General features: G+C 33.7%; 2 protein-coding genes across 2 annotated transcripts; both read left to right on the top strand.

The window, feature by feature from the left end:
• The first annotated feature begins 524 nt into the window (after positions 1 to 524).
• LOC120078731 (ribulose-1,5 bisphosphate carboxylase/oxygenase large subunit N-methyltransferase, chloroplastic) lies at positions 525 to 6,486 on the top strand. Its single transcript, XM_039033039.1, has 12 exons — positions 525 to 980; positions 2,223 to 2,386; positions 2,481 to 2,564; positions 2,716 to 2,773; positions 3,280 to 3,333; positions 3,659 to 3,730; positions 3,819 to 3,899; positions 4,197 to 4,369; positions 4,616 to 4,718; positions 4,807 to 4,938; positions 5,103 to 5,225; positions 6,043 to 6,486. The coding sequence occupies exons 1-12, from the start codon at positions 615 to 617 to the stop codon at positions 6,127 to 6,129; spliced, it is 1,497 nt and encodes a 498-aa protein (XP_038888967.1). The 5' UTR covers positions 525 to 614; the 3' UTR covers positions 6,130 to 6,486.
• Positions 6,487 to 8,863: 2,377 nt separating this feature from the next.
• On the top strand, positions 8,864 to 12,991 carry LOC120077094 (indole-3-glycerol phosphate synthase, chloroplastic-like). Its single transcript, XM_039030961.1, has 10 exons — positions 8,864 to 9,061; positions 9,263 to 9,523; positions 9,695 to 9,871; positions 11,368 to 11,442; positions 11,578 to 11,622; positions 11,696 to 11,860; positions 11,983 to 12,061; positions 12,356 to 12,438; positions 12,574 to 12,642; positions 12,727 to 12,991. The coding sequence occupies exons 1-10, from the start codon at positions 8,864 to 8,866 to the stop codon at positions 12,808 to 12,810; spliced, it is 1,236 nt and encodes a 411-aa protein (XP_038886889.1). The 3' UTR covers positions 12,811 to 12,991.
• The last annotated feature ends 299 nt before the right edge of the window (positions 12,992 to 13,290 follow it).

Raw genomic sequence — 13,290 nt, 5'->3', positions numbered from 1 at the left:
ACATATATTTGTTTTATCGTGAATTCAAATAGATTTGTTTCCCTTTGTATCCACTTAAATGAAAAAGCAATAAAAAATAATAAAAATATTGAACTCGTGGACCCTTTCCACAAGTTTGTTAGTTGACATAAAAATCGTGTACGGGCTACACGATTTTGCTACCTTATTTTTGTCAATACTTTTTCCCTCCACCCTAGTTTTGTAATTTCTTTCCTATATACCCTATTTTTGTTATTACTTTCAAAAAGTACACTATTCTTGAACTTACCCCTAAAAAAACCAAAACAATATTTCAAGATCTATTTTCAAATATAAAAAAATGAATCAAAATATTTATAAATATAACGAAAAATTACTATCGATTAGTGATAAATATTGATAAACTATTATCATTTATCACGAATAAACAGTGATATTTTGTTATATTTAAAAACATTCTCAATGGTTTTTTTTCATTTAAAACAATTTCTCATATTTTTAACATATTTATAAAATTAAACCTTCAATTTCAATTAAGCCGCGCGTACCACAACTGTCAAAAACGACCACGATCTTTTTGATCGGCTTATCTGCAGATAAGGTTCCTTCTTTCTCTCTCGTCTTCGAGCTCAGCCATGGCTGAAGCTTCTTCAAGGGTTTTCAATTCTACACTTCTTCCCAACTTCCGTCCACTCCAAAAGACCCATTTAACCAAGCCCTACACTGCAACTTTTCGCAGACATTCAATCAACTGCTCCGTCTCCACCAGTGGCAGTGCCCGAGTCACAGTGACCGGCTCGATTCCATGGGGGTGCGACATCGATTCGCTGGAGAATGCTTCTGCTCTTCAGAAATGGCTGTCGGAGTCTGGCCTCCCTGACCAGAAGATGGCGATTCAGAGAGTTGATGTTGGAGAGAGAGGGCTTGTGGCTTTGAAGAATGTTAGGAAAGGGGAGAAATTACTGTTTGTGCCTCCCTCTCTCGTTATCTCTGCAGACTCGGTAAGTTTTCCTGAGTGGAAGTTCTTAGAAATGTAAGAATTTGAATAAACTGCTAGGTTACCCATTTGAGAATATTTTAGTAGTCTGCAAAATGTTTGGTAAATTTTGTTCAAGTAGTTTTGATTGTGTTACCAATTATGGTGTTGGTTCTGTAACCAATCATGTTATGAAATTGACAATTCAAAAATACAAAAAACGTTAAAAAGAATAGAGAGTCGACACACAAATTTACGTGCTTCATTAATAGTGTGTTAGCTACGACCACGGGGTAGAAGGAGAATAATTTTATTAGAGAGAATGTTACAGAAACGGAATAAATGACGCCTCTAGGGTTATAGAGTTTATATAGTGCACTTCTCTAAATCTAGATCATCATCATAAATAACCAAAAATAATTAAATAATGGTATTAGGTCGTTCGAAGCGCCAGATAACAGATTCGAGGCATTCCAACAAATCACGTGTAAATTTAGCTTTTTTAAAATATATATATATATATATATCAAGAGTAGATGAATTTGAGTGAAAAATGGGCAGATGAAGGCCTCCTCTTTGAAGGAGCAGGAGAGGAGCAGAATTATAAATTTTCACGGGCAAATTTTTTATGTTTTAACTTTATATACGTGCGTATATATAAATTTTGAAAAGTTTAAGGACGCAAATTAAATGAAGAATCATAAAATCTATACTTTTGTGTATAATTTTTTAAATAAAGGAACAAAGAGGCCAATTGCCCCTCCTTTTAGCTCTGCCCTTGGCCTAACCACATTAAAATTTTGGGGTGGTTGGAGGAGTTCAGCAGATGTTGGAGTAAACTAAGTAGATGATTTTTAAGGGGAACTTAGTAGAAGTGAACTAGGCTTGTGGTTTGATTTCTTTGGTAAGGAGGATGCAAGCGTTCCGTTCGCAACTTAACTTCATGGTTATGTTTATTCATTTCCATTTTCATCATCATCTAAGCTTATAAACCAAGAAATAAGAATATAGCCTTGTTCACCCTCTTCCAATAGGAACAACAACCTCTTGGTGGTGAACAAATTTTACCAAATCCTTTTGTAATTATAGCCTTTTGATGATTTTTAACAATTGGAAGCCTCTTCTTCATTAGTTCTTTAGGGAGGGGTCTTGTCAACCCCTTGCCCTTTGCTATTTTTGTTGACTTTTGATGGAATATACCCTGTTGTTTCTTAAAAAAAGATGTCTTCTCAACCACTCTCAGCATGTCACCATGTTGTGTATCTAGGAGTGGAGCTGCCCTGAGGCTGGGGAGGTGTTAAAGCGTAACTCAGTACCAGATTGGCCACTTATTGCAACCTACTTGATTAGTGAAGCAAGTCTAATGAAATCATCAAGATGGAACAACTATATATCAGCCTTACCGCGGCAACCATATTCGCTTTTGTACTGGTCAGTTTCTTAATGGTCCAAGTGACTTTATCTTTAGTGTACTTGCAATGTATAATCGGTCCTTGCCCATATAGCCTCTTTCCTATCATTTCAGGACACGTGAAGAGCTAGACCGATATCTGGAAGCATCAGAGATCAGAGAAAGGGCAATAGAAAGGATCACAAATGTTGTTGGAACGTAAGGCTACATTTTCTCACTGCTTTTCTTATTAAATTTGGTTAAACTGCTATTGAATGCTAGAATTTTCAATCAGTATCCTAAATTCCCCTAGTACATCATCCTGTAGTTCATTAAATAGTCATTTTTTACTCTCTGATTTCTGGTGCAGATACAATGATTTAAGGGTCAGAATATTTTCTAAACATCCTGATTTATTCCCTGAGGAGGTATTAAGTTCTTTATTCTCCAAGAAGTTTGCCCATCATCATTTTATAACTTTACTTTAGTCACACTGGAATATGTTCGACCTTTTTATGTCCAACTGGTATCAATCAACTCTGCTAAAATACCTATACTGTTTTTCTATTCCCCTAGGTTTTGGTATTCAAGAGTAAAACTCATTTTCAACTTCATGTTTTTCTATTAAAATATTTGTTCTCTTGAGAAGAGTTTCGATCAACCGAAAAAAACAACGGATTTTCGATCAACTTTAAGCACATTGTAGTATAATTCTTTTCAATTTAACATTTAGTTCCGGGGGACCTGGCTTAGACATCTAAGAATTGTGTAATTTAATTTCCTACATTTGGGAGAAAATTGCAAATTTATAGTTTTGCTTGCCATGCAATGTACATAAATAGGTTCCAGTACTTGAGCAAACCTCAAGTCACTCAACTCTTGTTTACTTGAAAAATGATTGAAACTAGATTCTTCCTGGATGTTTGATTTTCAGGTATTCAATATTGAAACTTTCAAGTGGTCATTTGGGATTCTTTTCTCCCGCTTGGTAAGCTGAGTTAATCAAATACTATGCTGTATAGTATATGTCATGCTTAATATTTAGATAGCAAGGCATAAAACTGTATTATAGGGATTGGTTTAGAAAAAAAGACTTGGTTGCACTTGCAACCATATATAAGAAGTTCACTGTCAATAATGTTTGCTGAAATGGTATTCATCTATTGGAGCTGTAAAAGCCTTCACATATTTTTTTTTAGAAGTTATCTTCCCTGCCCCTTTTCTTTATATATTTTTTTGTCCATCATAAATCTGGGAACTATTGTTCGTTTGTAATTTGAATGCTGACAATATCATATTTCTTTTAAGCCCAGGTTCGGTTACCCTCAATGGATGGAAAGGTTGCGTTGGTTCCCTGGGCTGATATGCTGAATCATAACTGTGAGGTACGTTAATTGGTATTTTTCTAAAGCTGTGAGTTGTGTGATGCTAGAATTGAAATTTAACTCTTGCAAACTATAAATGCTGGCCCAGGTGGAGACTTTCTTGGATTATGATAAAGCATCCCAAGGTGTTGTCTTTACAACAGATCGAGCATACCAACCAGGTGAGCAGGTAAAAGAACATTTAAAATTTTCATCATGGATGAATCTGATGGAATTATGTAAAACCTAAATGTTATGGAAACTTGGATTCAAATATGAAACTATTTCGAACTTACAAATCATATTGGACCTTGAGTCTGCGACGAAAAATATTGGCAAGTGTCATAAACGGTAGAAAGAAGGATCAGAAACTTTCTTTAACTTCTCACTTCCAAAGGAACTCTTCCCAGACAGACGAAACCTATGTCAACTGCAAAAATTTATGTTATTTATGCTTCGTGTTTACTTCAATCACTGCTCATTGCAGGTGTTCATTTCATATGGCAAGAAATCTAATGGGGAGTTGTTGCTGTCATATGGTTTTGTTCCAAAGGAGGGAAGCAATCCTAGTGATTCTGTTGAGTTGTTACTCTCCCTAAAAAAACCTGATAAATGTTATAAGGAGAAGTTGGAAGCACTGAAAAAGCATGGATTAAGAGCGTGAGTATGAAGAAACTGATGAGTTCTTCACCATTTATTGGGATTTAATCCAATGAACATTTTCTCAACTCCCATTTTCCAAATCAAAAGATATCATCTCGTCTTCCTTCATAAACATTCATCTTTAATTTCTGATGCAAATCTTAATAATTAGTGGTAAACCAATCACATGCTGGTTAGTTCCGCCCACCCCTTGTTCTCTTGATATTTTGTTGATAATAGTTCTGGCTAAATTTATCGTGGCAGTTCCCAGTGTTTTCCTATTCAAATCACTGGCTGGCCTTTAGAATTGAAGGCATTTGCTTATTTAGCTGTTAGTCCACCAAGTATGAGCAAGCAGTTTGATGAGGTTTGGTTGAAAACCTCTTTTATATTTTTGCTCTTAATCTGCATTCTGTAATATCTTTCTCAATGTGTTCTGGTGTATTGGCTACCAGATGGCTGCTGCTGCATCTAATAAATCAACAGCAAAGAAGGAGTTAAGCTACCCTGATATAGAGGAGGAAGCGCTGCAGTTCATATTAGATAGCTGTGAAACAAGCATATCAAAATATAACAAATTCTTGCAGGTTATGAATAAAGAATGTGTTGATTCTATGCTTTTGGTGGAAATGACAACTCTAACTAAACAATGAACCTCTGATTCTTATCATACTTGTTCTGCTCTTAATGGCTGAATCAATATTAATTTTGTAAAGACTTAAAAATGTACTTTTCTCAACTTATCTTGCAGGCAAGTGGATCCATGGATTTGGATGTGACATCTCCGAAACTACTCAACCGTAGAATATTCTTGAAACAACTGGCAGTAGACTTGTGCACTAGCGAACGAAGGATACTTTTTCGAAGCCAATATGTAAGTCTACATGATCCCATATCTGCAGCTTTCTTATCCTTCGTGAAAATGACAAACCTTTCACATTTTCTGGTTGTTGCTGTGTGAAAATATTAGAATATATGATAATCATTTGACTTTTTATTTTTTGTTTTTCAAAATTATTCTTATAAACACTACAGAAACTTATAAATTTCTTTGTTTTATTATCTACTTTCTAACCAAGTATTCAAAAACCATATCAAATTTTAAAAACTAGAAAATGTAGTTGATAACCCTTTTGTAAAATTATGCTCGTTTCATCATTTTTTTTTTTTTTAAGTATTTCACCTTCTCTAAAAATACATTGAATTCTAAGCCAAATCTAAAAAAGAAAATTAAGGTTTTAAAAACTACTTTTTTTTTAGTTTTCAAATTTTGGTTTGGTTTTTTAAAAACATTTAAAAGTAGGTAATTAAGCAAGAAAACTATAGGCATGAGTATAGTTTATATGCTTAATTTTCAAAAACAAAAATAAAAAAACAAAATGGTTATCAAATGGATCAATAGATTTTAAAAACTTGTTTTTGGAATAAGGCTAAGAATTCAAATGTTACCCTAAGAAAAATGGAAGACCATTGTAAAGATAGGATGAGAAAGTAAACACAATTTTTAAAAACCAAATGTTTATCAAACATGGTCTAAGTGGCATGTGGCTGTTATTTGTTACGTAAATCTTAAAGGTTAAAACCTCTTATTTACTCTTTTATCAATATCACAATTTCTACCAGAAGAAAATTGATAGCAATGTTAAGAATGCGACTACTGTTATTCATATTTTGAGTATGGATGTTTTCAGATTCTAAGAAGAAGATTGAGAGACTTAAGAAGTGGTGAATTGAGAGCTTTAAAACTGTTCAGAGGGTTTGGGAAACTTTTCAAATGATTGGTTCATGAGGCGAACTTGCTAGTCCTACTGCTTACCAAACCTCACGTCGGAACTTTGCCTGCCTTGCCGTGGCGGCCACGGTTAGTTTCCTGCTTGAGAATTAAGGAGGCTTGTCTATATAGCATCAATGGTTCTGTTTAGTGTTGTGGTGAACAAAGTGAAATAGGCAAAGGAACTTCCCCACTCCCTCCACCACCTCTTGATCTGTATCTTCACGTTGTAAGTTGTGTATTTTGTTGCCCGAGTTTTGAGCATTCTTGACCGAAAAGAAAATGGATTTCAGTCGCTTTTGATTTTAACACGTTCTTGATTTCATTTTGATATTCTGTTAAATTCTGATGTTATTTTTCTGGAGATGTTTTCTTCAATTGTTCACTATAATTTTTCAGAACTTCTCAGCTGGAGAACAACTCACAGTTGATGGATCTTTTCTCGTGCCTTTTGAATTCCTTATCTTTTAATGAAGATTTTTAGGTTAAATTATAAATAGATTTTAATCCCTATGGTTTGATACAATCTATTTATGAGGAGTTTATCAAATCATATAGGAACTATTTATAAGGTTTTATCAAATTATAAAGATTAAATTCTAATTTTTAAAATATAAGAACTTAATTCAATCATTCTCCTAAGGGACTAAATTTGTAGTTTAATAAAAAAATTTACAATGTTCTTTGTTTCATTTTTTTTTTTTAATAACGATATGTGAGTGGAGGAATCGAACTTCTAACTTTGAAGTTGATAGTAATACAAATATTATGTCAGTTGAACTATGCTCATTTTGGCTATTTCTTGGTCTCTTTAATATATGATTAAAGTAAATTTTGATATGGAGATATGTAGGTGTATCAAAGGTTTATTTTTAAGTCAAAATTAGTATAGCTAACTGACGTAAAGTTTGTACTATCGATCTCGAAATTAAAGGTTTGATCTCCTCTCCTCCCCCATATATTGTAAAAAAGAAACATTTAATTTTAAAGGTGGAACAACTTTTAGGATCAAAGTGTGCATAGCTCAATAATAATTGATATGTACTTGTGAGATGTCAAATTTTCATATCTCTACGTATTAAAAAAAAAAAAAAAAGAAAGGAAAAGCTTTTAAGGAAGATGTGAATTCAAAGCTACTACGTTTTTAAAAATAATAAGTTGGTAACCAAAATTGGCAAGTGTAATTGATTGTGCCAACTAGATTGACACAATTTCAAAGCTCCATTTAATTCTTTCTAATGATAGATTTAATTTTTAAAGACGTGATTTAAACTAATGTGGATTAATAACTGTTAGGTCAGTAATTTGAATTTTCTTATTCCTATTCATATATTAAAAATATATGTGATAAATTTTTTTGTAAACAATAATTTAAACTACTTGAACTACATTACATTTGTACCAAATAATTTATTCCAATTGAGTTTTATTTTTATTTTATTTTATTTCTTTTCTTTTCTTTCTTTCTTTCTTTTTTTTTTTTTGACAGAAATCGATTGAGCTTTGTTTCACCAAATAGCCAAAAGTAAAACCAAGTTGCAAACAAAATTTAAGCGAAGTTTGTGGAAACAAGTTAATATTATGAACGAAAGGGATAAATCACACACACACAAAGAACCCATTCAAACTTTGCCATTGGTTATCAAAATTTCTCTTTTTTTTTTAGTTGAAATATTACTCTTACTATTTTTATAATTTCTTTCAAAACTAAAATTGAGTAGAAATTTGTTAGAACTTTATAGAGAAAGAACAAGCTTGATAATGATTTAGAACAATGTGATAGTGTTCAAGTCTTAATTTTCGTTTTAAGTCAATGTTACATCGCTCTAGCTCCTAATTTTTTGTATTCCAATAATAGTTTTAAAACATTTATGAAAGACCAATGGTAACATTGCAACTTTTAAAAGATATAATTTTTCTTTTTAAAATGACGAAGTTCAAATTTTTAGTTGAGCCATCTTCAAAGTGCTATATATAGTTTATAGTTTGGTTAAATCTAATGGACTATTATGAACTGATTTTTGCCCACAATAAAACCCACATGTTTTAAATGTTGGTATGGCAAATTATCACAATTAGCTTAAAATATCCAATCATTTTTCACATGAAAATAATTGATAAATTAATTTGACTTTAACAAAGAAACCAAAATCACAACACATGCATCAAATTAACCTAAATTAAAGCTTCGTAGTTTAGAAAAAGAATGGTTATATAAAAGTATGAATCATTCAAAATTGTATTAATATAAGATAAAAGAAAAATATATATATAAAGATAAAATTTTAATTTAGAGTAGTTAATTAGAAATAATCACGTATTTTTTAAAAAAGCTAAAAACTAATATGTAGATGCTTTTTAATCACATACGAATAAATACATGTGAATTGAACTATGCTTATTTTAATCACGAGATTGGTGTATAACTAAAGCGAACATAACTCCCTCGATCAGTTTCACTTCACATATGTTACACTAAAAAAACGGGGCTTTTTAACCGAAAAAACAAAAAAAGTGAGACCAATTATAAAAATAGGGAAAAACAGAGTTTTAAGTTGCAACCTTCTTCTGGCTCCAAGTCCCAACAACAAAAACTCCCACAAATTTTGACCTTTTTTCTTTTGAACTTTCAAAATAGTTCTGACCCTCTGTTTCAAATTTTGGTGCAACTCCCCCAATTCGCCAATATCTATAAACCCAACGTAGGGTTTTCAAAGGAGCACAAGTAATTTTGGACGACAATGGAGGGTCTCGCTTCCATCAGAACAATTCCCAAGGTTTCCTTTCAACCCATTTCCTCTTCTACTCGCCGGTCCAAGTTTCTTGCCAGAAGGCTGAATTTCGGCCCTTCAATGGACGCCTCTTTGAAGAATTCAATCTCTTTTGCCTCGTCTTCTTCTTCTTCTCCTCCCATCTCCACTGTCATCCGAGCTCAACAGGTTTTGATTTTCGACTTCTATGTTCTTCCAATTTGGAATTTTTTTTGTTGGGGTTGAGGGACTTTCTTTGTATTTCGTGCATTCGTTGTTTCTTTGTGCTTAATCTGCATTTTGCCCATCTGGGTAGATTTAGTTTTCTCGTATTTTCATTAAGAGGATCGAATTGTTGGAGGAGTTTTGCATATACTGATTGTTTTATAGATTGAATCCGAGGCTGGCTCAGCTGCGTCTTCCCCAGTTACTGAATCAGAAGAAAATGCTTTGAAAGTGAAGGAATGGGAAGTGGGGATGTTCCAAAATGAAGTAGCAGCAAGTCAAGGCATAAGGATTCGTCGCAGGCCGCCCACCGGACCGCCTTTGCATTATGTTGGACCTTTTCAGTTCAGATTACAGAATGAAGGGAACACTCCTAGGAATATTTTGGAGGAGATCATATGGTACAAAGACAAGGAAGTTTCACAGGTAAACATTATGTGAGACTGTTAGATGATATGATATTAAATTTGCCTTCATTTATCTGCTTATACTTTTGGGTCAATCAGTGATTTAAGAGGACCTTTGATTAATATGCATTCTCATACTTTAGGAAGTTGTCTGTTGGTTGATAATGTTTTGGTTTTTGAATTTTTTTAGATGAAAGAAAGAAGGCCTCTTGCGGCATTGAAAAAGGATCTTGAGAGAGCCCCTCCTGCTAGAGATTTCCTTGGAGCTCTCAAGGCTGCCTACCGTAGAACTAATTTGCCTGGTTTGATTGCTGAAGTAAAAAAGGCTTCTCCTAGCAGAGGAGTTCTAAGGGAGGATTTTGATCCAGTGAGTTTGCTTGACTGTTTATTTTCTAGTTAGATTTCATAGATCTCTACATCAGTCAACTATTGCAGACAATTCCCTTTTTCATAGTACCGAATTTTGATTGGATTGTAAAAAACAAGAAGGTTATACAAACCTAGGTTTGTGTACTAAGAGGATTTCTAGGTTTAAGAAGTATGAGTTTGTGAAATCTTTGTTTGGATCCTAAAAGAAATAGATTATTAAAACCTAGGTTTGTGTATATTGTACTGAATAGGTGTTTACAATCTGTAATAGTTAGTATGTAATTTGAAGAGTAGGTTTCATGAGTGTGGGTTTATTAGACATGGGTTCGTGTATTATGTGAAATTAATGACTATTAAAAGATAGAAGAAAAGAACACAAGATTTACGTGGAAAACCCTAGTATAGGGAGAAAAAACCACGATGAAGGATACTTTTTATTATTTTCTGCACACTACATACAAGAGATGACAGAGACATAAATAGGCTTTAGAAAGCCCTAATATAGAAAAGGAAAAAATTAGGGCAAAGTAAAAAGACTAAAATGCCCTTGGGGCTAAACACATTGCAGCCCCTTATTTTCAACAACGACTCTATGGTATGGGATAAATAAATATATTAGCAAGTGTAAGTTAGATTTCTTAACCCAAGTTAGATAAGCCTGATCTATGAGCCAAACACCCCTTAAATATTCTTTCCCCCTTGAGAAACCCAACTCTTCTCAATGAGAGAAAACTAGACAAAAGGCCCACGGGCATTAAAAAAAGGAAACCAGCACATGCTACGGGAGCCTAGCACCTAACTAATAAGACCTCTTAAATATTTGTCAAGCATACGCATAGCATTTGCATTGTTGCTTTGCATTACCCAAACCTTGCTAGCACACCATTTTTAAAAACTAGTTGGGCTACTTTCATGTGCTATGCTGTTGATGGAAGGGGGTTAAAATGACTGAAGATGTGCCAGGCGTTCATTGCCGATGCCCAGTTTTGTCAAAATGTTGTGGTACTTCTTGGACTTGGAGTGTGGAGATGAATGAACTGGATATCAGGTCTTCCCCTACCCTAGGAATGGTAATGATTTGTTTTACCGGGTTCATTAAGTGCATCAAACATATAAAAGGGCTATGGGTTTAATAAAGAATTTAGAGGGAATGTTTTTAATCCATAGTGGTCACCTATCTAGGATTTAACATCTTACATGTTATATTATTAGGTGAGTTGTTCCGTGAAATTAATTGAGGTGCGTGTAAGCTGGCTTGGATGCTCATGTATATATATAAAAAATAATAAATAAGTAAGTGCATCAAACAGGGACCTACTATCTGTGTGTGCGTTCCTAAATCTTCAGCTATAAAACAACACTATGAAATTCAAGCCTTTTAAGTAGTAAAACTCAAAATTCAACTACTTGTTAAGAGTAGGATTTGTATTTCAACCAATTACTTTTGCATCAAAATAATCTTTTTATTTAATGTAAATTTGATAATGATGATAGGTTGAGGTTGCCCAAGCGTACGAGAAAGGTGGAGCAGCATGCCTTAGTGTTCTAACAGACGAGAAGTTTTTTCAGGTGAAGAACATTTTAGGAGCTCTGTCTTTCTTTTTATCTCTCTGGATGGTGTTCAACTTTTTATTCATCTTCTTTTAGTATTTTAAGATGCTTGCATCATTTTCTAAGTTTTACGTCTGTTGTTTTGGGGATTAGGGAAGCTTTGAGAATCTGGAAAAGATAAGGAATGCTGGAGTGAAGGTTGGTCATATTTAATTATAATTTTACATATTGGTATGTGAATTGTACTTCTAAAAGTAGGAAACGTCTGCAGTGCCCTCTCTTGTGCAAGGAGTTTGTGGTTGATGCATGGCAGATCTACTATGCCCGATCAAAAGGTGCTGATGCCATTCTTTTGATTGCTGCTGTTTTGCCTGATCTCGACATTAAATATATGGTTAAAATCTGCAAGATGGTTGGTTTGACCCCCCTTGTTGAGGTCTGTGTACACATTATTATGAAATGCACTATAGTATAGCTTAATGGCAGTTTGTTCTTTACCATTATTGTACAATGTTCGAAGAAGCTATACATGTTCTTGACCTTTTACTTTATTCTTAGGTTCACAATGAAAAGGAAATGGATCGTATGCTTGCAATTGAAGGCATCGAGCTTATTGGCATAAACAATCGAAATCTAGGTAATGGCTGACTACTTTTGTTACTTCATTCATATTGTAAATTTCTCATTTCTCCATTGATATTGCATTCTTTTGTACCAAGCTGCATCTCTACTCTCTCTTCTTAGCTTGATATGTTTTATTAGGACCTCATATTCCGTGCATTTGAACGACCATGGCGTTAAAACGTGAGGAATTGTCTGTTCTTGCTTGCTTTTGAAGCGCTCCTATTTCTCCAAAAACCATTACTCTGGCGAAACGTCCCATTGAAAGTTATTTTACTTATATATGTGTGCGTAAATCAATAACTTGCAGAAACATTTGAGGTGGATATCAGCAACACAAAAAAACTTCTTGAAGGAGAGCGCGGACAAAAGATCCGCGAGAAGAACGTTACAGTAAGTATCAAGTGGACAGTTCTGCTGTTCAACTTCTCAACAAACTAATTCTTTCCCTCTTTTATACCAAATGAAAAAGCACATCAAACCTTTACATTATCTGATATTCACTTGTTTGTTGTGAGGATTGTTCAGATAGTGGGAGAATCTGGGCTGTTCACTCCTGATGATATTGCTTATGTGCAAGAAGCTGGTGTTAAAGCTGTAAGCTCCTCATACTTGAATTCATGGCTTCCATTGTTGCATCAGACATGGAATTTTGAGAATGTGTAATGTTGGTTTCTGCAGGTTCTGGTTGGTGAGTCGATTGTGAAACAGAGCAACCCGACGAAGGGAATAACCGGACTTTTTGGTAAAGATATTTCTGTTTAAAGATTATAGAAACTTGAAACCGTTGTATTTTGAATATATTGGTTATCCCCATTTGGCTCTAATTTTATGTACCTGTAAGGTATTTTGGGTTGTGAGTGATTAGGTAGGGCTTGCATTATCATGCCTTCCAAAATGGAAAAATAAAGCATAAGTTATACATTAGTACAATAAATGTTGTATCTCTCGATTCTTTTGTTTGCATAAATATAGATTGACCCAAAATTTGTGTCCAAAATGAAAATTGCACCACTTTTTAAAACTTAAGGGGGTGTTTGGGACAATGAGTTAGTTATTATAATCCTAGGTTATGATAGTTTTTGGTTGGGGTATAGGTTATTTTAGTTTGAGTTATAATAGTATGTATTTGAGGTGTAAACTATTTTAGTTTGAGAAGGAAATAGTAAACACTGTAGTAAATAATAAAAAAAAATGATTAATGTAAAATAGTAAAAACTGTAATAACCAGTAAATACTGTAGTA

The sequence above is a fragment of the Benincasa hispida genome, chromosome 5 (assembly GCF_009727055.1).
Source record: "Benincasa hispida cultivar B227 chromosome 5, ASM972705v1, whole genome shotgun sequence".
In the NCBI taxonomy this organism is placed as follows: domain Eukaryota; kingdom Viridiplantae; phylum Streptophyta; class Magnoliopsida; order Cucurbitales; family Cucurbitaceae; genus Benincasa; species Benincasa hispida.
The sequence above is the reverse complement of the archived record's forward strand: the minus strand, read 5'-3'. Positions and strand labels throughout refer to the sequence as shown.